The sequence below is a fragment of the Lytechinus pictus genome, chromosome 16, assembly GCF_037042905.1.
Source record: "Lytechinus pictus isolate F3 Inbred chromosome 16, Lp3.0, whole genome shotgun sequence".
Lineage (NCBI taxonomy): Eukaryota > Metazoa > Echinodermata > Echinoidea > Temnopleuroida > Toxopneustidae > Lytechinus > Lytechinus pictus.
The window spans coordinates 8,577,950-8,603,032 of record NC_087260.1 but is presented as its reverse complement, the minus strand read 5'-3'; the positions used below and the strand labels follow the sequence as shown (position 1 = coordinate 8,603,032).

At 35.5% G+C, this 25,083-nt stretch overlaps 1 protein-coding gene across 2 annotated transcripts; it reads right to left on the bottom strand.

Annotated features, from left to right (window-relative positions):
- Positions 1 to 25,083, bottom strand: LOC129278879 (fibropellin-1-like). 2 transcript variants are annotated; one of them, XM_064111398.1, is made up of 14 exons: positions 24,583 to 25,083; positions 23,336 to 23,569; positions 17,666 to 17,761; positions 16,597 to 16,635; positions 13,800 to 13,910; positions 11,543 to 11,656; positions 10,050 to 10,163; positions 9,631 to 9,744; positions 8,093 to 8,206; positions 6,915 to 7,028; positions 6,109 to 6,222; positions 5,271 to 5,381; positions 3,429 to 3,746; positions 1 to 1,729 (listed from the first exon to the last, which is right to left on the bottom strand). In XM_064111398.1, exons 1-14 carry the CDS (start codon positions 24,647 to 24,649, stop codon positions 1,572 to 1,574), a joined length of 1,818 nt encoding a protein of 605 aa, XP_063967468.1. In that variant the 5' UTR covers positions 24,650 to 25,083; the 3' UTR covers positions 1 to 1,571. The 2 variants fall into 2 exon arrangements, with proteins under 2 accessions (XP_063967468.1, XP_063967469.1); XM_064111399.1 differs by lacking the exon at positions 11,543 to 11,656 and having other exon boundaries at positions 24,583 to 25,018.

The window sequence follows — 25,083 nt, the reverse complement described above, 5'->3', positions numbered from 1 at the left end:
CAAATCGTTGTGACATTTTCTAAATATTTTTTTTGTAATTGGACATTTCTTTTTAAAGTATAACACGTCGTTAGGAAGCTTACATTAAAACAGCAACAGCAGCATCCCGTAACACAAAGCTTAGCATTCATCGTAGAACATTTTTTTCATGATTGATTGCATTGAATACAATGTACAATGTTTACAAATTATAATTTATACAAATCGAGCATACGATCCCAAACACATAGGAGTAATGCCGAAAAAATGTGTTTACAAATTATAATTTCTCCTATTAAAAAGCTTCTTTATTCACTATCTATTGTCCACGGCGGACTGCATTTGCATAATGAGTCAGAAAGAAGAGGATCGAGGGTATTGAATTCCAGTTCACCGTGAACCAGAATAGCCTGGTGGTTAAGTCGCTGCCCGGCAAGCAGTAGATGACAGATTCGAATTCCACTGGTTCTAATTTTTTCTGACTTATGATTTTCATTACAGATCGAGCATTCGATCTCAAACACATAGGAGTAATGCCGATAAAAAATTGTTTACAAGATGTACAATTAATCGTAAAAATCAAGCGTAGAATAATTGCTAACCTTTGTGTTATCGGGCCCAGATCACATAAACAGTATCTAGCCCCTTTTTCTATAAACGACGCGTTATCTTCGTGTTCACGCGAGTTGTCTAATTACTTTTTAAGTTTTCAAATCAGGGTCCCGTAACACAAACATTAGCGATTGATCGTACGTTTGACTATTTACGATTGATTGTATATTGTAGTTTTTGTTTTGTAGTGATCTTTATTATTCATTCAAATAAATTTACATACATAATCAAGCAAATATAGAACAAAATGATAATTGCAGCAGTGCAATACACAAAGTAAATAACAGTGTAATAAACATAGCAGGCAAATTGTATCAGAAAAGAGACATAATCTGAACTCATGCAAAAATAACATTTTAACAACTTATGTATGCAGCTATAAAGCAAATAATAAAAGACGTCCCATGAGCCCCCCTATCAGACCCCAAAGTTGAACAAACTAACATACCAACAACAACAAACGGGAGAAATAGACAGAAAAAAAAACCATACACATAACGGAGAGAAAAAAAAAAAAGCAAAGGACAGGAACAATTAAAAGGAAAAAAAAAATAGTCAATGCAATCAATCGTAGAAAATTGTTGTACGATCATTGCTAAGTTTTGTGTTACGGGACCCTCAATATCAAAATGATTGAGCGACCCTGTAACTCTTGCAGGAATGTACGAGCCACCAGTGACCCACTTCCTCTCACATACAAAATTACACGGAAACTGGCTGGGGACAGGACTTTAACTGTAACTGCTTATTTGACTAAGGAAATCACCATCTGTCTCTTAATCTAAAAAGGGACTAGGGACATTTTTATCTTCCAATGCATGTTATGCTTTAACATATTCTTTTTCTTGCTGTAAGCGCTTTGGGCCATTCTTGGAAAAGCGCCGTACACTGCAGCTGTATTTCACAATATGTATTTGATATAATTATTCACAAATGTATTTGATACAATTAGTCACAAAAAATGTATTTGATATAATTATTCACAAATGTATTTGACACACTGTCCGCGGACCATAATAGCAGAAGAGGTAGCAATCTACCCTGTCATACCATTTGAATTGATAAGTCGAATCATCATTTGATATGTTTCTAATAATAGCATAGCCCACATTCGCATCAGGTTGGCCCGGGTACCAATCTAGAAAACAAATGAAAAGAAAATAATGATGATAACATGGGATACAGCTAATACTATACTCTAACTTCTACTACTATCACGTTTATTACTACCATGACTACAACGACCGAATGCTACTTCTATTACTACTTCTGAACTTCTACTAATTCTACTACTACTACTACTACTATTACTACTACTACTACTACCACCACTGCTACTGCTACTACTACCACCACTACTACTACTACTACTACTACTACTACTACTACTACTACTACTACCACCACTGCTACTGCTACTACTACCACTACTACTACTACTACTACTACTACTACTACTACTACTTATACTACTAATAATATTACTACTACTACTACTACTACTACTACTACTACTACTACTAAAACTACTACTACTACTACTACTACTACTACTACTACTAGTAGTAATAGTACTACTACAATTACTACTATTGCTATAGTAGTAGTAGTAGTACTATTACTGCAATTACTACTATTGCTACTTCTACTATTACTACTGTTACTTCTGGTGATATTAATACAGCCAGTGCTATCTCTACGACTTACTACAACCACTATTACTTCTTCTTCCAGTACTACTACTACTACTACTACCACCACCACCACAATAACTACTGTTACTTCCACTACTACTACTACTACTACTACTACTACTACTTCTACTACTACTACTACTACTACTACTACTACTATACTACTACTACCACTACAATTCCTGTTACTTCTACTTATATTACTACCACTTCTACTTCTACTGCCACTTCCACCGCTAATTCTACTACTACTACTACTACTACTACTACTACTACTACTACTACTACTTATACTACTACTAGTAGTAGTACTACTACTATAACTCTACAACCAATATTACTTTTAATTATATTACAACCACTGCTATCACTACTAACACTTCTGCTTCTATTTCTGTTATTATAACCAAATGTATTTCTCCTACTCTACTAGAATTACTTTTATTTCTACTATTCATCAGAGGAGGCGGAATATTTTTTCGATTCTTTTATTTTTTTTTTTTTTATTTTTTTATTTTTTGGGGGGAGGGTTTGCAAATCCAAAGAAGGACATTTATGTGTCAAAAGGGGAAGGAAGCAAATAGATATGTTCACCATCAGATTATGTTTCCACCTGCAGTTGCTGTGTGTCCCATGGTAATGTAAGATCAGCAAAATATTTTTGAAGGGGATTTCTATTAATTAATTATGCAATATATACATTTAAGCTATACCATCCGCAAGAGAGCAAAGCGAGTAAGCAATTTGGAGAAAAATTACATTTTAACTTGTATAACTTTATTTTGTGCTCTTTTCTGGATCTGATTACAAATGTGTTTAAAGCAACCTATACATGGGCGCTTATAAGAAGGCAAGATGTCACTCATTAACATATAAAACGGTTCTTGAAAGTTGAAAGGGTGTTACTTATAAGCAAAAGGGTCGCTTTTTTAGAGCATCAAAAAGTGGGGGAACAATGACCCCCCCGCTGACCGCAGACCCTAATTTGACTACTTTCTAAGAAAATATTAGACTTTAGTTGTCCTCTAAATAGTAACCACGAAACCCTCGCTGTACAACCTCGAAATCCTTGGTTCAACGCAGTCAAGATTGTTGCTATTAATCCTGTTCATGGTTATATATTAAATAACCCTTTAAACTTACTCCTGTAAGAGGAAGTAGTCCCCGAAGCATCCTTTTCACAGACCCACGTTCCAGACATGTTACTGCAATTCAGCCATAGTCGTCTAAAGTATCCACCCAATGGCAGGAACCTTTTGGAAATGGCGTCAGTTTCTTCTTGACTTTCAACAAATAGCAACGATGCCTGTCTCTCTCCGGCATCGCCTTGTAGATCGACACGTATGCTACTACAAGTAGTTTTTGCAGTATCGTGAGTCGTACCATAAGAAGAGCTTTCTTCCAGGGAATAACACTTTTGTCCATGGTAGAACCACCCCGACGGACATAGGTCTGAAAATGCTTAAGAAAATTGATTGAGGGAAAGGGTCGAGTTTACCTCTTTTTCTATATCTGAACATGTTATGAAAATACTATTTAACTTAAAAATAAATAGATTTCTCATAAAGTGATCATCTTTAATCAATGTTATTGCTTAAATTAATAATGTTCATAACTATATTTACCGTTACAACTTTTAATAATTAGTTGTAGTGATGTTGGCATTGTTATTGTTTTATTATTATTACCATGATTACGATTATAGTTTGTATCATCATCATCATCATGAGTATTATTGTGATCATCATTAGTACTGGTATCTTAAATTGTCAGTGAACGTAGCAGTAAGCAGGAGGGCACCAGGCCCTACTAGGATGTAGCTAGGAATTCCAGTGGGTGATGCAAAACAGTACTTTGGTAATTAAGATTTCTTCCTTCTCATTTAAGTTTACATTTATATTTGGAGTTGTTATATATCCAAAGGGAATGATGCTGCGCTGGCGCCATGAGCGTCTCTAGACGGTGTGTGCGCCCAATAAGACATCACTATCACCACGCTGTGGCGCTACAAAGACTCAGTGCATGTTTTACAGACATTAAGAATTGGTCCATACAGAATGGATTAAAGTTAAATGAACGTAAAACAGAATGTTTACACTTTGTGAGTAGGCATAGGACTTGTAGTCCAATTGGCGATATTTCTTTTGATGGTACTGATATAGAATGCTCTGCGGCTGCTAGAAACCTAGGGGTCATGTTTGATAATAATATGTCTCTAAAGACCCATGTGAACAACGTATGCAGATCTGCCTCGTTTGCATTGCATAAAATCGGTAGCATCCGTCAATTTCTTACAAAAAAGAGCATCCAGAGGCTTGTTCAGGCACTGGTCATGTATCGCATTGACTTTTGCAACAGTCTTCTGTATGGTCTACCTGATACACAGATTAACAAACTGCAGAGAATACAAAATTCAGCAGCTAGGCTTATTGCTAAACGTCGTTCACGTGAGTCTGTCACTCCACTGCTAAGGGAGCTTCATATGCTAAGGGTTCGTGAACGAATTGATTTTAAGATCCTCTTGCTTACTTTCCAATGTTTGATAAAATCAGCTCCAGTCTATCTTCAACAATTAATATCAGAATACTCACCCTCCCGCAACTTGCGCTCATGCAAAAAATCACTCTTAAAAGTTCCTGCCATCAACACCCAGTCTTATGGTTCCCGATCTTTTTGTTCAGCATCCCCTCAACTTTGGAACAACCTTCCTCAGAGCATAAAACAAGCAGACTCAACTGACAAATTCAAATCTATGTTAAAAACTCATCTTTTCGTTAAATAGATCGTCCTTAGCATATGCGGCTTCAACTGTCTACTTTCAACTGTTAACATGTATAATTTGATTTTAGCTGAAATTTATTGTCTTCCTATGTATTTTCCTAAAGCGCTTAGAGACATTCTTTGTGATAAGCGCTATATAAATGATGTTAATTATTATTATTATCATCATTATCATCATTATCATTATTGTCATAGTCAATCTACCTGTTTCACAGTTGGTCCCCGTGAAGTCTGTACTGCATGAACACGTGTAACCGTTTGCTTCTTCCACACATGTGCCTCCATTGCTGCACGGTTCAAGCGCACACGCACTCCCTAAAAGAAACAGAGACGCGTTCATCATGCTAACTTCAGGTATAATTATTATTTCAATGACAGCGGCACTGGAATCGGGGAAGGAAGGGGGATGGGGCTTGGCGGTCGTTTCAAGGCAGGGGCAGTGGAACCGTGGGCTGGCTTCAGTCCCACTTTTTCCAAAACCATGTACAGAAACGTGAAAATTACAATCTGATTATTTTTTTTGCACGGTCACCCCCCCAATCTTATAAAACCGTTCAGCGGCCACCGCCCTGTCCACATTTTTTTGGACTGCTGCTGCTGCTACTACTACTACTACTATACTACTACTACTACTACTACTACTACTACTACTACTACTACTACTTCTTCTACAATTACTACTACAATTACTACTGCTATTACTATTATTACAACTATTAATACTACTACTACTACCACTGCTACTACTACTACTACTACTACTATTACTACTACTGCTACTATAACTACTGTATACTACTACTACTACTACTTCTACTTCTACTACTACTATACTACTACTACTACTTCTACTACTACTACTACTCCTTCTACTACTAGTACTGCTGTATTAGCAGTACTAGTAGTAGGAGTAGTAATAATAGTAGTAGTAGTAGTACTACTACTAATACTACTACTACTACTACTACTACTACTACTACTACTACTACTACTATACCACCACTACTACTATACTACTACTACTAATATTACTAATACTTACTTATTTCGCAGTGGGTACCAGACCACCCCTCTGTACATTCGCAGCTGTACCCATTCAGTTCATTACGGCATTCTCCATCATTATTACATGGATGACTAGAACATTCGTCGATGTCTTTGAAATGAAACAAATATAAATAAAGATTGATTGATTAAATTGACCCGTATTCTAAAAAAAAAAGTTTCAATCGTTTTATGATACTATTTATAAGTTTTCACCAGGAAAATTTCGAAATCTTTGTTTTAAAATCTTATTTGTTGATAGGATTTCTTATGCCTTTCTATGTTTTTTTAACCCCCTTTTCTCTTTTTTTTCTATGTAAATAATTACATGTCATTCAAAAATTAGAATTACCCCTTATCTAATTAAGCAGACCGATTAAGACTAAGAATGTCACCCATTTAGGAATTTTATCTTTCATTAATTCTGTATACAAAGCCAGAAAATTAGTCATTATCCTTATGATATCGTCTCGTTAAGAGTCACGCTGTGTCGTAATATGTCGTGACTTTGGTCACAAAAAGTGGGCGAGGCTTAAAAAAATCATCAAATTTTGCAGCATATTATCTTTGTGCGCTTCGGGAATATAGAGAGAAAAAAAAAGAAGGGGGCATCAGAGCCCCCAGTCCTGTTGGGCGTTTCATAAACCTGTTTGTAAGTTACGAGCGACTGGTAACCCTTCCTTGTCGTTAATGGTTTACATTTTCATGCAGATCTAGTTCCTGAAAAAGGATCACCAGTCGTTCGCAACTTCGCTCGTTACTTACGAACAGTTTTATGAAACACCCACCTGTAATGGTAAATACCTGTTTCACAGTTTGAACCAGTCCATCCATCGGTACACCGACAGGTGTAACGTTTAATATCGTTGATGCAGACACCCTGATTGCTGCACGGATTGCTACTACATTCATCAATATCTATAAATATAAATTATATAAAGTAATTATAATGACAATAATACTGTAGGGTTGAAGAAAATTATATGTTTGGAGTTGAAAATAAATGAAGTTCTAAATCATCAAACTGAAGGGGAATGAAGCAGACGCTAAATGAAGAGAACTTAAACCGAAGGAGTCTGGTTGTACACTGTTTAATATCTGGGCTATTTTGCCTCAGCTTAACTTTGGATCACAGTATAATTAACATAAATATTTAAATTAGAAATAACAACCAATCAAACTAAAGAAAATGGAAGGATCGAACAAAAATGTAAGAACCCAATTCATAAGATAAACCAATAAGGAATGAGATGAGATGACAAAGATGTCTGGTGATTATGTAATAATGGAAGTAGAAACTAAGGAGTCAGGTGAGGGATGGAATGAGTGAAACACCTGAAGAGAGAATAGAGAAGGAATGAAGATGACAAGAGAAACACAGGAAAGGCATTCAGAGTAGAATGAATGAATGACAACTGAATATCATTAAACTCAAATAACCTAAGTCCAGACTGCAAGGGCAGTACTGAAAAGAAATGCAAATGAACTAAAGTCTAGACAGAACAGAAATGTAAAACACCTGAAGAAAACACAAGTCAAAGGAAATAAACAAAATAGGTAAATGACAAATTAACAATCCTACAATACCAACATGCTTATATAGCGCATATCACTGCCAAATGCATCCTTATGTGCTTATAATTGGATATTATTACCCTGGCTTTAGCCTCGCAGCCTTTTACAGCGTGGTGGCATTTCAAGAAATAAATTCCTGCCAGATACCCATTTACCTCACCTGGGTCGAGTGTAGCACAATGTGAATAAATTTCTTGCCGAATGAAATTACGCCATGGCTGGGATTCGAACCCACTACCCCCTGTTTCAGAGTCCGCAGACTAATCCACTGGGCCACAACGCTCCACAAAAATATACAGTACGCTGTACGCATAATTGAGATAATTGCTTCGTATTAAAATTTCCAGATTTTGTCAATGCTAGATGGTCTCATTTTCTTGTTTTTAAACTAAACCAAGAATCTATACCGTTTTCACAGTTGTTTCCTTGCCATCCTCCTATGCACTGGCAGGTGTATCTATTCAAGTCATCCAGACACACACCGTCGTGTTGACAGGGGTCGCTTTCACAATCGTCTATGTCTGCAAAGATGGAACGAAACGTACCTTTTTGTGAACCGTTCTTATCAGCTTTTAATTTTGCAATGAATGAATGTATGCTAAAAACAAGCAGGTATATCTAAATCATTGAATACATCATTGACGATGGGACGATTTACCACTATATACGGTACATGTTACAATGATCTTTGACGATTGAAATCGTTGAATGACCATTCAATTTACAGTGCGCATCAATAAAAAGTTTACACTTATTGAAAAAAATACAATACGGGGATAATTTTGTCACATACACATATAGGCTTTTGTTTCATCCATCAGATGACATTTTTTTGACAGAATCTTACAGAGAGATCAGAAATCGGTTTGCGCAGAAATGATTTTCACGGACGCTGTGCAAGGGGAAAAGGCGAAAAAACGAGCTCATCATGCTGTATATATATATATATATATTTTTTTTTTTTTTTTTTTTTGGGGGGGGGGGGGGTTGTCAAAAGAAATAAAACAAGTACATTGTAACTATTACCAACTTTTCTACCCGAATTAACACTTGCCGCCTAGGTAAACATAACTCTCAGGCTGTTAGTCCCAGCTGGAAATGAGGACAAAAAATGACACTAATCAAAAAAAAAAAAGTTCATTACAGACATCTCCAGTATTTTTTTTGCTATTAAATTCCGTAATTTAAAGGATGGTTTACATTCTATACCTCATCTCATACTTGTTCCTCTGCACTTTCCCAGACATGACTAGGAATAACAGAAGAAAAATATCCAACCTTCTGTGAGTCACTGCTATATGTACAGCATATATCGCAATGGTCCAGGTTTGGGGTGTGTGTGTGGGGGGGGGGGCAGTGGCATTCGAGGGATTCTTTTGGCCAAGGGAGAAAGTTAGAAAGGAAAAGGATATATTGAAATCAACCGTCTCATGTCCAACATGTGCTCTTCATGATTAACGTCAACTCGTATTCACACAACCCAGTCTTGCGCAAGTAATTTTTCATGAACTTTCTAAATGTAAGCGGTGCTCCCTCAAGCGAAAAAAAATGTCGAATATCATTTTGTCATTCGCTTTAAAAAAATCATTTACCAACAATATCGAAACAGTTTTAGGACAGTACAAATATATAATTTTACAGGCATAATACTTCAAAGTGTAAACTTTTGAATACGCACTGTATAGTGAAACATTTTTACATTACATATCGACGTCGCTGTTTAATCCCTCCCGTCCATCTGTTTTGCGTATAACTGTTTAAACCATCATGGCATTTAACGCCATTTTGACACAGTTTATGAAAAAAAATATCAATTTTCATGCAATTTCCAACTTTCTCTCTGTTTTCAATGGGGTTCGTTTTAGCTGATTGAACAATTATATTATACAGTCTCAAGAATGTCCGTACAATAAGGAAACAATAAACTGATTTCATAGTTACTTACTGACATCGCAGTTTAATCCTTCCAATCCATCAGTACATTCGCATGTGTAACTGTTTAAACCATCATGGCATTCGGCGCCATTTTGACACGGTTCTTCGGCACAGTCATCAATATCTATAACATGGATTCAAAGGTTCATAAATATAAAGATAATTATGTTCATTTCATTTATTATTTGTTCAACTATAACAAAATACACTGTCAAATTTGGAGGCCCCATCAGCGAGCATGAAGCATAGAGTTGTAAATTCTCAATGTTTAAAACTGGTAAACCGGACATTATGAGTACTTTTTTTATAATCATTAACAGGATGCGTATCTCACTCAATAATTAATGTGAGCCCAGAGCACGAGCCGAAAATATTTAATTACCCGATGACCTTATACTACCTGAAAATTACTAAATTAGAATTACTTACTGATATCGCAAGTTGATCCTTCCCATCCGTTAGTACATTCACATGTATAACTGTTTAAACCATCGTGGCATTCGGCGCCATTTCGACACGGATCTTTGGCACAGTCATTAACATCTGCAACACGGATTCAAAGATTCATAAATATGCTTAATTTCATTTCATTTATAGTTGTCCAACTATTACACAATACTTTGCCAAGTTTTAAGGCCTCGTGCACGGGCACGCAGGGTGGAACATGCAAATTCATGGGAGACCACAGTAATGCTGGTCGTGGTTGTGGTGTGTATGATATTGAAGGTAACAATAGTAATGACGATGACGACGACGATGATGGTAACGCTGTTGATGTTGGCAGTGATGATGACAATGATGATGTTGACAAGTGATTGTAATTAATTCACGTTTTTTTGGGAAAAAACTGATTCATACATTGAGTTCAAACTACATGACTTGAGACATCGAATAAAAGAACTCGTGCTAGCCTTTATTATATTCTAACTTGTAAGATGAAATTGTATATTGGCGTCATGTAATATAATCACAGAGGAATGAAACGTTAGTCCATTAATTTCCACATTCCCCTAATTTCATTTTATCATATTGTATTTTCCCTTTTTTATTATGTCGTATATCTGTGCATGAATCCTCATATTTCTTCAATTGTCATTACATAATCTTTATTATATCCCTTACTTAAGAATGTTGTATTGAGAGTGTACACAAGGAGAAAAAGAATAGTTTTACTGCGAAAAACGTTTGCCATGAAATAGTTCATTTTCCTTGCTGACGTCACGCATAGTCCATTTTTTCCCTTGGGAAAAAGTGAACTACCAGTATACGTTTTTTGACCCCGCCCCCTACTCGATTCGCGAGCTGTGCGGCGCGATGCGAGCAGAGCGCTGCTCAGCCCAACGGTACTCTCTACTGCATGCCACGGGAAACTTTCGGCGAGCTGCATTAACCAGGTGCGCTCGCTGAACAGACGATCAATACGGCAAGGCTTATTGTTTTCTCAACTTCTCAACGATTGTTTCATCACCGACTTATCAAAAATCGTTTTGCTGTAAAAGTCGGGTATCAACGAATAATATCGTATGAAGAATATATATGAGTGGAAGGGATATAAAACAAATATACAATGACCCATTCTCGGAACTGGCTAAAACTATTTGCACTAAGAAACATCACATAGTACTATTCTCCCTCGGGCCGATGGCCCTCGGGAGAATAGTACTATATGATGTTCCTTCGATGCGAATAGTTTTAGCCAGATCCTCGAGTGTCATTGTATATTTGTATAATATGCCAGGGGATTCACACTCTACAGGCAGCGCTTCTTCGTGGTACCCCTCGATCATTTCCATTTTCTTCCAAACTGATCCGCTTGATTTGTAATACCATTTGACTTGTATTTGTATTTTATGTATATTTGTGATGGAAATGAAATCAATTTACTTGAAAGTTAACCAACTTATATTGCAAAAAAACCTTACTCTGTCCACAACTCCTTCCAGTCCATCCAACTTCACACAAACAAGTATATGCGTTTACACCGTCCACACATACTCCATCGTGTTTACATGGTTGACTTGTGCATTCATCCAGATCTAAAAAAAAAGTATTTACCCACTTGTTGAAACAGTTAATATCTTTTTTGAATACTGATGTTAATTACATCACGGATGGCATTCTCCCAATTGTTTTACGAGTGTAGGGGTTCTGATATAAGCCAGTTCACGGTTAGCTCATGATTAACTTTTCTCAAATAACCTTTGTGATTTTTCATTAGGATAAGCACTATCATTTTCAAATGTAGATGTTGCGTAAGCTTTACCGGTAGAGTATTCAAATCTTAAGAACAAAAGGCATTATATAGACCAGTTGACTAGAATAGTACATCAGGTATAAAGTTTGGAAATCTGTTTTATTGTCTGCCTTTGGCACATTTGACTATTGTTTAGGCTACTGTCAAATACCAGTGATTATAAAGGCTCTATTTATTACTCTTCAGCTTGGATGTGATAAAATGAATATTTTGAAAGGAATACATGAATAATCATCAAATCACAAACGCCTATGTCAGTGAATTGAGCGCCATTAAGGGTTTATCTCAAATGACCTTTTTCTGCTCGTGCGCAGTTTACAACCGTGAACAGGCTTATTGAACTAATCTTGGTCCTTTGTGATTGATCCAATCAACCTCAACTATTCACTTCGCCCCGTGGAGACGTTCGGCTACTAGAAATCTGACAAACAAAAAGCCCCCCCCCCAAAAAAAAAAAAAAAAAAAAACTAATGATAATAATAATAAAAAGATAAATAAATAAAATTAAATAAACAAAAAATGAATTAATGAAAAATAAAAATAAGTAAATACAATACAATAAAATAAAAAGTAAAATTAGAAAAATAAGAAATAATGTCCAAAATGTTCCTTTTTGGGACAATCACTTCGTTTAATCATGGACCTATTACAGGTCCATGGTTTAATGAAATGAACCTCTTCGTTGTTTATTTTGTCTTGCTTTCTCATTTATTTTGCTCCTTCTCTTCCCTTTTCATCTTCTCATAATAATATAATGCGGCAGCTGTCGAGTAAACTATTCCGAGGCGCAGAGGAAATGGGGGCGCGGCTTAAGGACGTTCCACAGTTAAAATTAAATCAATGTAATTTTTACCAAATTTTGCACAGAGGCACTTCAACACCTAAGTATTTGAAATATCCACAAAATAACATGGGTTCATGTGCTTGATTTTTTTATATCAAGCTTTGAAGTTCTCGAGAAATGCGCATTCAGAAGGTTTGGACATTTTTAGACATCATGGGATTACTACGGTGAGCTCAACCATCTATTACTCAGTCAAAATCCATGTAACTTTCATCAAATTTCATAGTACAATTTAAAACTGTATACTTAATACTTAATGGATAATTCATTCATATTGCTATTCAATTGTCCTTTTAAGGCCAGCAGCACCCTCAATCATTTTAAATGGTGCGAAAAGATCACAAAAACCTATCTCAAAAATTTGAAATTTCTGTAACAAATTTCCGAAGTACAATAAATGTTGCACTTTTTTAAAAACCCATGTCATTTTCACAAAAATTTGCAAAGTTGTAGAGAAAGGTATACTTAAGAGGTGTAAACATAAACAATAGGAGTTCATGTGCTTGTTTTTAAACTACCAGTACTTTTGTTGGAGGAAATGAGAATTGCAAACACCAAAATGGCCCCGAATGCTTTGTATCTATGTGAGGAAATATTTCAAACTGCTCTACAGTTTATTCAAACTCGAGGTCATATTCGTCAATACTTTGCAGTAATGAAATCGTTAAGGTATTTTTTAAAAATGGTTCCATTGATTATTTTCAGCTAATTAGCTTCATAAAATAAATCATCTTATATGCCCTTAGAATGAAAATCAAGGGAAAAATCCACTGATAGCTAAAGCTAATTAATCACCTATTCATCCTTTGTTACGTCAAAGCGCATAGCGTAAAATATGCGCAGATCATGATGTGCACAAACTTAAAGGTGGAACATTGCATGTTTGTGTGAATGCAAGAAGAGAACAAAATACCTTACAACATGATGAAGACAGTTTTGTTTTTATTATTCCCATCCTTCTCTTCACTTTTTGACAATATTTACTCATCATACTTTCAAACACATTTTATTTTGTTAAATTTCAAAGACATGAGAAATTACGACCCTTCTATTCAATAAATGTAGTTATAATTACACTCACCGATGTCACAGTCGTGTCCTGTCCAGCCCAGGGGGCAGTCACATTTGTACGTGTCTCCTTCCAGACTGCAGAGGGCGCCTTTAGCACAGGGATTTCTGGAACATTCATCGGCTATATAGTAAGGACGGAAAATAACGCAAAAAACAACATTGCTCGCGATTTTACCCCGATTGGTATATATATACATAATATGTAGGAAAATTGACTTTAAATAATTGGCATGTCTTTATCTTAAGAATGAAAAAAAGATAAAATCATAAGAAACTTTCAATTCAACAAAATAAACATGGGTAGAAAAACGACAAAAAAAAATACTATGAATCTATGAAGTCCAGGAATTAAAAAATGAAATATTTACTCCCCGTCAGCAGCGGCCGTAAACCTCTAGCAAGGTAGAATGGGAGTTGTAGGCCTACTTCACAATTCTTTAATTTGAGTATTCTCTGCTAGTTTATTTACGTGAACAGGAATAGAGCTAAACCGATGATGTTAGCACAGAACAATAGGCAGTTTTGGCACCGTGACGCATAAGAAAAAAGAATTTAAGAACACAGAAAATCAAATGCTCTACATGTCAAAGAGCAACCAGTCTTTAATTAATCAAAACAACAGTTTAGTCCTGGACGTTGGTAAAACGACATAGTTGCCATTTTTCGTCACCTCCAAACATAAGGACGAAAATGTGGTTACGGTCCACCAATTTTCGACAAAGACCTCCCAGCTGTCATTTGATTGGCATTTTCAATACAATTAAAGCGTTCTTGAATCCAGCGGCGGCGCGGTGCGAAAACTCTTTATTGATTTTTTCCCGTCTTTTCCCCTTCCACAGGGTTCATTATTTTCAAAAATCTTCTTCATAAAATAAAATAATATAGGATTTGCACAGCGCACGTATTCACCTTGCTAGGTGCTCAAGGCGCTCCTATATCGTTCTTTGCAATCTTTCTCTTATAAAATGAAACTTTATTTAAATGCTCGCACTGACAGAGATCATTGACATGTTGACATGCTTGAACTACCTTCCATTTCTAATGTTAATTAATGCACATGCCTTACCTGTTGCTCTGCTAGACAAAATCACTCAAGCTCGTTATACATGTACCAATGTTACGTAATTGCGACCAGTTTACTCTGTTATTCAAATGAACTTATCTTCTAATGCCTACATTTCTTCTCCCTCTTCTCCATCTGTGTTTCTTTTTCTACTCTTAACTTTCTTATTTATATGCAATTACATATGATGTCATGACAGTACGTAACTTGTTATTTATTTGTATCTGGCGACCCCAACTCAAGCTCTGCTTTCCGGGTTTTCGCCTCCTTCAAAATTGTGTCGAAATATATACTGTATTCGTTACTATGTCAAATATTATTTTGTATCTGTTTGAAGGAAATAAATGTGATTTTCAATCAAAAAAAAAAAAATATTACCCCGGCTAAGCTAGTCTACCGATTCTGGTGCGCACAGCTTTTTGAGGAATTACTTCCTGCCGGTACCCATTTACCTCACCTGGGTCGAGTGCAGCACATTGTGAATAGATTTCTTGCTGAAGGAAAACACGCCATGGCTAGGATTCGAACCCACGACCCTCCGTTTGAAAGGCTAGAGTCAAAACTACTAGACCATGTGACAGGTATTTTCAATACATTTACTGCGTTCTTGAATCCGTTCTGCGGCGCGGTGCGAAAACTCTCCATTGATTTTTTTCCCCTTCTTTTCCCTTCCACATGATTCTTTATTTAAAAAAATCTTCTTCATAACATAATTATACAAAATATCTCATACAAGGCAGTGCATAAACAAGTTAAATATGTACACAAATCTTTTAACATGCACATGCATATAAATAGTCGAACTGACTATACAATATACAATAGATAACTATCACAGCCAATGCCATTTTTGCAAGAAAAGGGAAAATATTTATAGAAGATTTATCCATAAAGAAAACAGTGATCATGTTTTTTTTTAAGTAACCTAATGTCAACTTGCTCGAAAAACTTTCTGAAAAGAAACCATTTCTTTTTAAATTGAGTTTTTTTCTGAGATTTGTTGTGTATAAACATTTTTCCATTTCATAGTATCGTTTCAATTCTGACATAATTGTGTTAAATGAAGGTAACTCATCTCTCTATTTAGCTGAACTAATACTAGTATATCTCTTTTCTTATTATGATCAAGATGCAGTTAAGCGCATTATTATTTGTACCACAAAAACCAAACAAGTTTTTAAAGACGTTAACACGATCTCTTCCCGAGTAATTTGAAATATCCACGATTCTTTTTCGACCAAATTACAATAGTATGATTACAATGGTAAAATACATACATTCTTGATTTGATTTGATTGCATCAGAACGTCTTTAAAATAAAGGTAGTCACCATTCCGTCGTAGATCTAGGTCTGGGATATTGCAAAAATCAAAAGCCGAAAACACTGCTGGTCGCCAACAAGGGTAAGGTTTTATGGGACGATGGATAATCATTGGAACCTAATTCAGGCCGGAATACCATCATTTTCACAGCAATTACACAGTAATTTTGTATCACAATCTAGCACAAGGATTTCTGGTGCATTCATCGGAATCATGTGGTACATTTAAGTTTGTTTCTATTTGCCCATTTAAACACTTCGGTTGTCATGGACTCCGTTCGAGCTTGATATTATTTTACGTTTTCTCAATCAGACTTCATTGATCTTTTAAACAAAACAACCTTTGGCTCGAATTTTTTGGGGTAAAATAATGAGTTTGTTTTTGCATTGACAGAATGAAGGAAAGAGAATAAGTTGAAATACCTTCTTCAGTTGTAGATTTCTGCGTTGGTAGAGTATTTTCTAGAATAAAGTTAAAAAAAACAAGGAAAACAAAATAATTTTCGAATAAAAAATAAAAGTTTCGTTCTTTTAATGGTTAAAATGCATGATTTTTTCTTTAAATTTTTTGTGTATTTTTCTATGAAATGTTTTGAAGTTTATGATAATGAAATTGAAAGCACAGTTTGTTTAGTCCTGACAACAGTAATCTGGTCTGAGTGTTTATTAAGAGAAGGATGATGAGAAAGATGGTAGTGATGATAATGGTTATGATGCTGACGAATGTGATTCTTAGTTTGATTTCGTTTTATTCTACATTCAACGAAAGAACAATGTTGAAAAGATAAATTATATGACAATAAGAAGGTTTAAAAGTATCTGAAATGAACAAAATGTGATAAATACAATACTAGTCTAAATTTTAAGTCAACAAAAATCCATTACGGAATGTATCAAAGACCACCCCGTGGGTTGCAAAGGCTTGAATGTACGGCGGTCTCTAGATGATGATGATGATGACGATGATGTTGATGACTTTGATGATGATGTTGTTGATGACAATGGTGATGAGGATGATGAAAATGACGATGCTGGTGATTATGGTCATGATGGCGATGATGATTATGATGGTGGTGCACTGTAAAAATATATTGGGTAAAGTTTTTACCACCACGAGGGTAATTATGTGTCGAACCAATTTGGGGCAGTATTTTACCCAATGCGGGAAGCTTGTCCAGTAAGGTTAAAAATAAGCAGCAATTACTTTAAAATGGGCAAAATTTTCATCACACTGGATAAATAAAAATGCCCAAAGAAATGCCCAATTTTGGTTGGACACATAATTACCCTCATGGAGCACATTTACCCAATATATTTTTAGAGTGAGGTGATGGTTATGATAATAATGGTGATGTTGATGATGATGATGATGGGGATGGTGGGGATGATGATGATACTGATGAGAGTGATGATGATAGTGGTGATGACGTCATGTGAAGTCTTAGATGATATCATTCCCAGTAGGCCTAATTATGTTTTCATAGGTACTTACCACAATTTTTCCCGGTGTACCCTTCCGAGCAGTGGCACTTGAATCCTATCATAGTCTCCTCACACCAGCCGTTTTGACACGGGTTACTAAGGCAATCTATTCACACAGAAGCATGGAAAGACGTTAAAGGTCAAATCCACCCCAGAAAAAAAGTTGATTTGAGTCAATAGAGAAAAATCAAACAAGAATAACGCTGAAAATTTCATCAAAATTGGATGTAAATGTATAAGAAAGTTGTGACATTTTAAAATTTCGCTTATTTTTCACAAAACAATTATTATGCACAACTCAGCAACAGGCAAATGAGAGAGTCGATGATGTCCCTCACTCACTATATCTTATGTTGTTTATTGTTTGAATTATACAATATTTCAATTTTTACAAATTTGACAATAAGGACCAGCTTGACTGAACCATAAAATGTTAAAACAATTGTAAGTCCCCATGTTCATGGAGGAAGAAAACTTTTTTCACCTTCCAATGAGGAGAAAATGAGAATATTTCATATTTCATATGATAAAACACAAAAGAAATAGTGAGTGATGTCATCAGTCCCCTCATTTGCATACTGACCATATAATGTGCATATACCTGTTTTGTGAAATTAAGCAAAACTTTAAAATGTCATATCTTTCTTATAATTACATCCGATTTTGATGAAATTTTCAGTGCTATGCTTGTTGGATTTTTCTCTTTTTGTTCAAATAAACTTTTTGTTGGGGTGGACTTGTCCTTTATTAGCTATGTTATAGTGCTTTGTGACGGGGAATACAAAGCGCAACTATTATTATCCCGGCTGTAGCTCGAGCTATCTCTTTCACAACGGTACTCAACGCATTCAATGATTTAATCCTGCCAGATACCCATTCTCCTCACCTGGGTCGAGTGAAGCGCAGCGCGGTTTTATTTCTCAATGAAGTAAAACGCGCCATGACTGCGATTCAAACCCTCGACTCTCTGTTTGAAAGTCGACAGTATCAGAACCACTAGACCAAGACCCACTCACGTTATAAGTATCTTCTATGAACAAACAATTCCAAGGTCGGCTGAAATCTTATAATGAAAAAAAAGGACATACGTTGCCCAACCTGTATATACTAACTAACATAGTGAATGTTCACTATTTTGCATATTAATTTGCCATATTAACCCCCTTAAGATAAGCACACATTTTCGAGGGGGAAGGGAGAAATTCCCTTCTGGACCCCTACCCAGGACGTCGATCAATATGTCCCCCATCAAACTCTGATGGCTTCGGTCATTATTATATCTTGGCGAGCTTTACTCATTCAGGAGTAACTAGGTTAATGCCAAACAACTATCCGATTTCCGCTGATAAATTAGATATAGAATAAAATAAGATTTATACCGATATAGAGCTTGTGTAATGTGGTAAATGGAAATTTTCATCAATTTAAACACTACTAGTATACGGTAGATCAAACGTTATAAATGACCCCCCAAAAAAGTGACGACATTCACACGGGCAATCCCGAACGATCTTCACTCGGCAAGTCCTCCTGACGTTTCACCATAAGTTCATCTAAGTTAGCATCTCATTTATAACATAACCCCTAAAAAAATTGTCTGAATATATGCATCGGGTATTTTGATACGACGTACGTTGAACAAGGGGCGGATCCAGGATTTTCAAAAAGGGGGGCACATTTTCCCCGATGAAAATTTGACAAAAAAAAAGGTTTTCAACAAAAATTCAAGGTCATTTTGTTCACGTAAAATTTGACAAGCAAAACTTGTGTATGAACGACATATTACCATTAAAAATAGACTCTCAGGGGGGGGGGGGGCACACTCGTGTGACAACGGCGTATTTACATTACAAATTTTGATTATGGCTCTCAGGGGGGGGGAGGGCTGGCTGTGCCCCCTGGATTCAGGTTTAACAAATCGAAAATGAAAAAAAAATCACGGGTCCTTTCCATATTTCTGTTAATTTGTACAATTAAATGAAAGACTATCCAAGGGAATTGAAATGAGAGAGTGATTGTTTGTTGAGAAAACTTTCACAAACAAACACAGTCAAACCCCTCAAAAAAGGATGAACGAAGTCTAATGATAACCATTATAAAATACCAACAAATTTTTCAGGGAAGTGCGCAGAAAAATTCTTTCTCCCCTAACATTACATCTGCCAATAAATATACATTGTACAATATTTTCAAGGAGTTCTCCAGGCTGAAATAAATAGGGCCTAAATAGACTCAATAGAATATAGCTCACAGAGCAAAACGCTGAAAATTTCATAAAAATCTGATAATATCAAAGTCATTGAAATCAAACGCTTAGTGGTATTTTGTGAAAACACTTATTTTATGCTCGCTGTTATGAATATCCAATAGGTGGGCTGATAACGTCATGTCTCCACTTTCCCTTTTCTTATGTTATTACATGAATTCATTAAAATTCAATTTATTCTTTTGACGATATTATGTCTCCCTTGTAACGACATAATCCAATCCAATTTTGTTAATTATTGGTGGAGCCCAGGACAAAAGTTGAATAAATATAATTAAATACAAAAGAATAAATGGGGATATGACATCATCAGCTTGCTATGCACTGCCTATTCATGAACTCATGCATAGAACTGTTTCACCGAAAATGTTATAACTTTGGTTATTCAATTCAATTCATTTTATTCAATCATTTAAAAAAAATCAATATACAAACCAAAATATATACAAAATCATACATGAATGTACAATATAGTTTAAATGATTAGGGTGCCCCTAAAAGCAAAAGCTTGATAAGTGGGACACCCGATACATATATACAGTGCGTCCCACAAAAAACGAAACCGAGATTTAGCGATGATTTATCATAACTTAATCATAAATAATATAGACAAATGACCTACCATTGTAAAGCTTAGAATCTCTTCTTTCATCTGCAATTATTTAGATTATTTCTCATTCACGCATGAGTGAGCAAAAACAATTTGGAGAAAGGATATCAAAAACTAATTTGGCGGGGGTATCTGAATTTCAAAAAGAAAACCACATGGCTAAAAAGTTCAATATCTGCTCTTTTATTTTCCCCAGTCTTAAAAAACTTACATTGGCTACCTATCCAATCCCGCATACACTACAAAGTACTTCTATTCGCCTACCAATGTTTCCATCAGTTTGCTCCATTGTATCTCATTGAATTGTTAACACCATATAAACCTGACAGAATGCTACGTTCAAGTAAAAAGTCATTAGTACAGGTCTCACATACTGTGACAAAGTCATATGGGGAAAGATCATTTTCACATGCAGCTGCTATTTTATGGAATAATATGCCAGAATATCTTAGAAATATACAACCATACGAAAAGTTTAGAAATAGCTTGAAAACACATTTATTCACCATTTTGTAAACAAGTAATGTAAGAACCCAGTGCTCTCCCCTCCATCTCCACTCCTTCTGTAAAAAGCGCTTAGAGACATGCAACTTTGCTTATGTATTTTGCGCTATACAAAAACGTTTCATTATTATTATCATTATTTGATTCCTTAATCACAGAAATTGGTCAAGATGTAAAAAAGTTCTGTTCCCTCGAAACAATGCTTGTATTTCCATAATTTCATTAAATAAACGTGTTTTCATCGGTTTCCCGCAGAAGCTATCGCGCGGTTAACAAAAGACTTAATGCATGGCTGATCGTCAACAAAACGGAGTGTCGAGTGAGGCTGACCCCCGCCAAATTAGTTTTTGATATCCTTTCTCCAAATTGTTTTTGCTCATTCATGCGAGAATGAGGAATAATCTAAATAATTTCAGATGAAAGAGTAGATTCTAAGCTTTGCATTGGTAGGTCATTTGTGTATTTTATTTTTGATTAAGTTATGATAAATTATCGCTAAATCTCGGTTTCGTTTTTTGTGGGACGCACTGTATATAATATAAGCGTACATAAAAGTGAAAAGGTAACAATAATAAACACAAACAATACATAAGAAAATAAGACGGTAAACCTACAGGGGAAAGGAGGGGGGGGGGGGGGCCTCAAGAAAAGGGTTTGGAAATGAATTATGTGATTAATTGGCATACATAATTACAAGTGAACTTTTGAGTTTTGTTTTAAATGCAGTAACATTTGTGTTCGAAATTACATTGGAAGGGAGGGAATGTCATATTCGAGGACCAGTGGATTTAAATGAATAAAGGGTTGATTGATCATGTTGATTGAATGCTACAGGATAATGGAATTTAGAGTGGGAACGGGTATTGTATTGATGGTAGTCTTTATTATATTTAAATAGATTAATCATATTTAGGGGTGCTAAATTGTGATTTACGTAGTACATTAGAATTGCAATTTGAATTTTATGAATATCAAAAACTGTCAAGGTGTTTAATCTAAAAAATAAAGGGCGTGATGGAGGTAGGTAGTGGGAGTTAGAACAAATACGTAAAGCCTTTTTTTGGAGTATTTGTATGGGGTTTAGTTTTGTAGTGCCACAACTTGCCCAAGTGATATTACCATAATAGATATAAGGAAGCAATAAAGAATTGTAGAGCATAAGCAAATGTTTTTCTGTAAGATTATTACCTAATTTAGCTAATATACCTATATTTTTTGACATCTTATTACTAACAAAAAAGCGGTGTTCATTGTAAGACAACTTGTCATCAAGTACAAATCCTAAGAATTTTACGGAATTTACTGATTTTAAATTACATTTCTAATCTTAACATTGAAGTCAAAAGATACATTGAGGGATAAATGAGGTTTTCGAAAATACATAACACTTGTTTTGTCATAATTGACAACGAGTTTGTTTGCATCGAACCAATCACAAATCTTACACAATTCATCATTTGTTTTTTCCAGTAAATATATAGAAAATTGCTATGGGTAGAAATAATAATAGTGTCATCAGCAAATAAAACATAATTAAAAAATGAAGATGCTGAACATAAATCATTTATATAAATAAGGAAGAGAAGCGGGCCCAGTATGGAGCCTTGGGGGACTCCATACTGGGCGATAGAATATTGAGAATCATAATTGTTAAATGATGTGTAGTTTTGTCGATCAATAAGTAGCTCTGGAACCATTCCCACACTGCTCCCCTAATACCGTAATGAGATAATTTGTATAAGAGAATTTTATGAGGTCGAAGGCTATTGATAGGTCTAGGAATATTCAAAATGAGTGGTAATTATTATTCATATTAGTTAAGAGGGTATTATTTAAGTCAATTAATGCATGCTCACATGAGTGTTCTTCCCTAAATCCGTATTGACAGTTGTTTAATATTCTTTTATTATCTAAGTGGGAAATGAATCTTTTGTAAACAATTGTTTGCCAGGATCTTTAATAGAAAAGCATGATAATAATGTAATAGGTCGGTAACTAGAGAATGAATGTTTATCGCCTTTTTTGAAAACTGGGATGATTTTTCCGATTTTTTAAGCTATTAGGTACTTTGCCAGAACATAAAGATAAATTAAATATATGTACTAATGGTTTAAGTATAGAAAAAAATACTTTTTTGATAACAAAGGAACTTATATCGTCCTTGCCGATTTTGATGAACTTTTCATTGTTTTGTCTATCTAAGTGTATATCATATCTTTTCAAATCATATAATTTTTCAGCCTGGATTATGAATTAGAAATGTCACAATTTCTCTCTTTTTTTGATAAAAAAAATCGTACCCGGAAATCTGCACCGACGGAGACCTGCTGTCCCCGCTCCCTCAGAGTTCGGGTATGTTCCTTGATCACCTTCATGCTCATGATGAAGCGGAGTTAGCTTGGGGATTGTAGCCACCATCTCCCCGTTACCATCGGGGCGCTCACGGCAGACCTCAAACATGGGCAGGGTATAGTTGAGCCCAAGACCGTCACTGCAAGTCGAATGCTCGTTTAAACCTCCAAGATCGGAGTGCACTGCCAAAATAAAATTAAAATTTTGCCTATTTTCTTATCATTTAAGGTAAAATAAGCATTCATTAATCATGTGAATTGTGAAGCTGTTCTCACTCTCCCTCTCTCTCTTTCACTCCCCCTCGCTCTCTTCTTTCTCTCCCTCCCCAGCGTCCCTCCCTCTCTCACTTTAAAGATAGTGAAATCTCCTAACATTTAAGCGTATTAGACTTATTTAAAACAAGTGGTCTAAAGGAAATGTACTCCATTGCCCTGGGAAGCGGGGGTGCTGAAGCACCTCCAATACTTTCCATGGGGTGCAGCCCTTGTATTATTCTCCATAGGCAGCATGGTAGTAACAAAACGTAACCCAAATGATTTATATTTTGTAGTGAACCCCCCTTTTGTGCTTGCCAAATTTCTCAAGACCACAATGACATTCGTCTTGTAATAAAAACCCTCTTTTTTGGCTTGTCAAATTTACATCAGCACCCCTTGTCTAAAATTCGTTCCCTGTGCCCTGGTTTGTTTGACACCTGACAATAAGTTAGTTTTAATAAAAGTGGAAAATTAGGGGAAAATGGGAAAGTTTGATAAAAACCCATCAAAGAACGAGGGAGTTATGAATTTTTCAGTCTTTTAACTTGTGACGTCATAATGCAAGCAACTCCTCAGTTATATAATGTAGGCCCCTAAAATGAATTCCATACATTTTAATTTCTTAATGGAACATTTAGCAATAATTTTCATATTGAAAGTGATATGAAATGACGTGTCCCCCCAAAACTATACATATTTGAGAAAAATTACAATTATGAAGGAGTTGCTTTTCTGTTACGTCACAAAATCGAAATGTAAAAAAAATCATAACTCCGTTGTTTTTGACGGATTTTCATCAAACCTTCAACAGTATTTACTCTGTTTTTCTACCAATATTGAAATAAACTCGTTGTCATGGTGAATTTCCGTTGATAAGAAAAAAATAAAAGTGAAATCTACTTCAAAGACAGATAAGCTAAATTTCAATGCGTACTTACCTCCCGTAAGAAACTGCACGAAGACCAAAAACATTCTGGTCAGAAGAAAATAAGTTTCCATCTTCATTTTTTTAAGGAGTCATGAATATGTATGTTCATCCAGTCTAAATCTAGATGATTTTATGTGCTTTCTTTTGTTGCTTTCCGGCCAATCCACTCACATGATGAAAACAGTCATTTCAGAATGCTGGATTACATAGTCGATCTACGCTTTAGAAATCATTAATTCGATTCTTTAAAGATCTAAATATTCATGCAATGGCGTATTAGACAAAATAATTAGCTCTGAAATAAGCTCGCAGGTATCATGAATTATTGGCACAATAAAATTTCAGGGCGGGAATCGATAACAGACACATTTGTATGGAAACTTCAAGTCAAACTAGATAATTTAGCGATTCCTTCTGTAGTTCTGTCTGATATCGCTCTCTGATCTGGCTACCTTTAAATTTGGTGTAACGGATCGGTTGTTTCGTCACGTTGGAGATCGATTCGATCTAC